This window comes from Trachymyrmex septentrionalis, unplaced genomic scaffold (assembly GCF_001594115.1).
Source record: "Trachymyrmex septentrionalis isolate Tsep2-gDNA-1 unplaced genomic scaffold, Tsep1.0 C3477572, whole genome shotgun sequence".
NCBI lineage: Eukaryota > Metazoa > Arthropoda > Insecta > Hymenoptera > Formicidae > Trachymyrmex > Trachymyrmex septentrionalis.
The window spans coordinates 1-788 of record NW_017303673.1 but is presented as its reverse complement, the minus strand read 5'-3'; the positions used below and the strand labels follow the sequence as shown (position 1 = coordinate 788).

At 31.3% G+C, this 788-nt stretch overlaps 1 protein-coding gene across 1 annotated transcript; it reads left to right on the top strand.

Annotated features, from left to right (window-relative positions):
• Positions 1-77: 77 nt before the first annotated feature.
• On the top strand, positions 78-558 carry LOC108745323 (RCC1 and BTB domain-containing protein 1-like; the record flags this gene model as incomplete). Its single annotated transcript, XM_018482158.1, has 2 exons — positions 78-283; positions 359-558. Coding segments are annotated over exons 1-2 (285 nt in total), but the record flags the coding sequence as incomplete, so codon positions are not given.
• Positions 559-788: the final 230 nt, after the last annotated feature.

The following is a 788-nucleotide window of genomic DNA, read 5'->3' as shown; positions in this document are numbered from 1 at the left end:
TGTATAAGCATGTTCTACTAATTCTCTTTCGATTTTAATTTGTTCAGTTGTTGACTTATTGCTTATCACTGATTACAGATTAGCATTATTTCACTGACAACTACAGACACTCATATGAAAAATCGGCTTGAAACAGAATAAAGAGATACCAAGAAACTAAACAAAGCATTCGCAAAGTAAGTGATCCCGTGAAGCAATATGTGCTCGAATCTACGTAGCTGGTCAGTCTTCAGTTTATTGGAGCCAAAATTTATTTCCGAGATTCACATGGTTATGGTATTTGGTAATTTACTTTGTTTTTTTCTCTTGTGTATTAATCTCTTGGCAATATTATTACTTATCGAACGTCTCAAAACAGGTGAATTGGGTAAAAGAGCCTTAATTGTAACAAAAAACAAGGAAGTATATAACCTGAATGACAATCTCCATACTTTGGAGAGCAGAGACAAAAACTCTACACTATATCTGAAAAAGATTAAGGATTTGTGTGGAAAAGATATAAAGACGTTTGCGTATGGCATGGGATCTCACATTTTGGCACTCACGAATGGAGGAGAGGTAAAAAGTTGTTAAGAAATTATACATTGGAGTGAACCTTTAATTGATTCTTTGTAACATACCTCATTGGAATATATGTATATAATTTTATTCATTCTCTTTGAACTAATATCTATATAATTTTCATGAAATACGAATTTATTAAATATTAAGTTTCATTCTGGTAATCTTGTGAAAAATAGGTGATAAAATAATTAATGTCTTCCAGAGCAAAAAACATGGTTCTATGA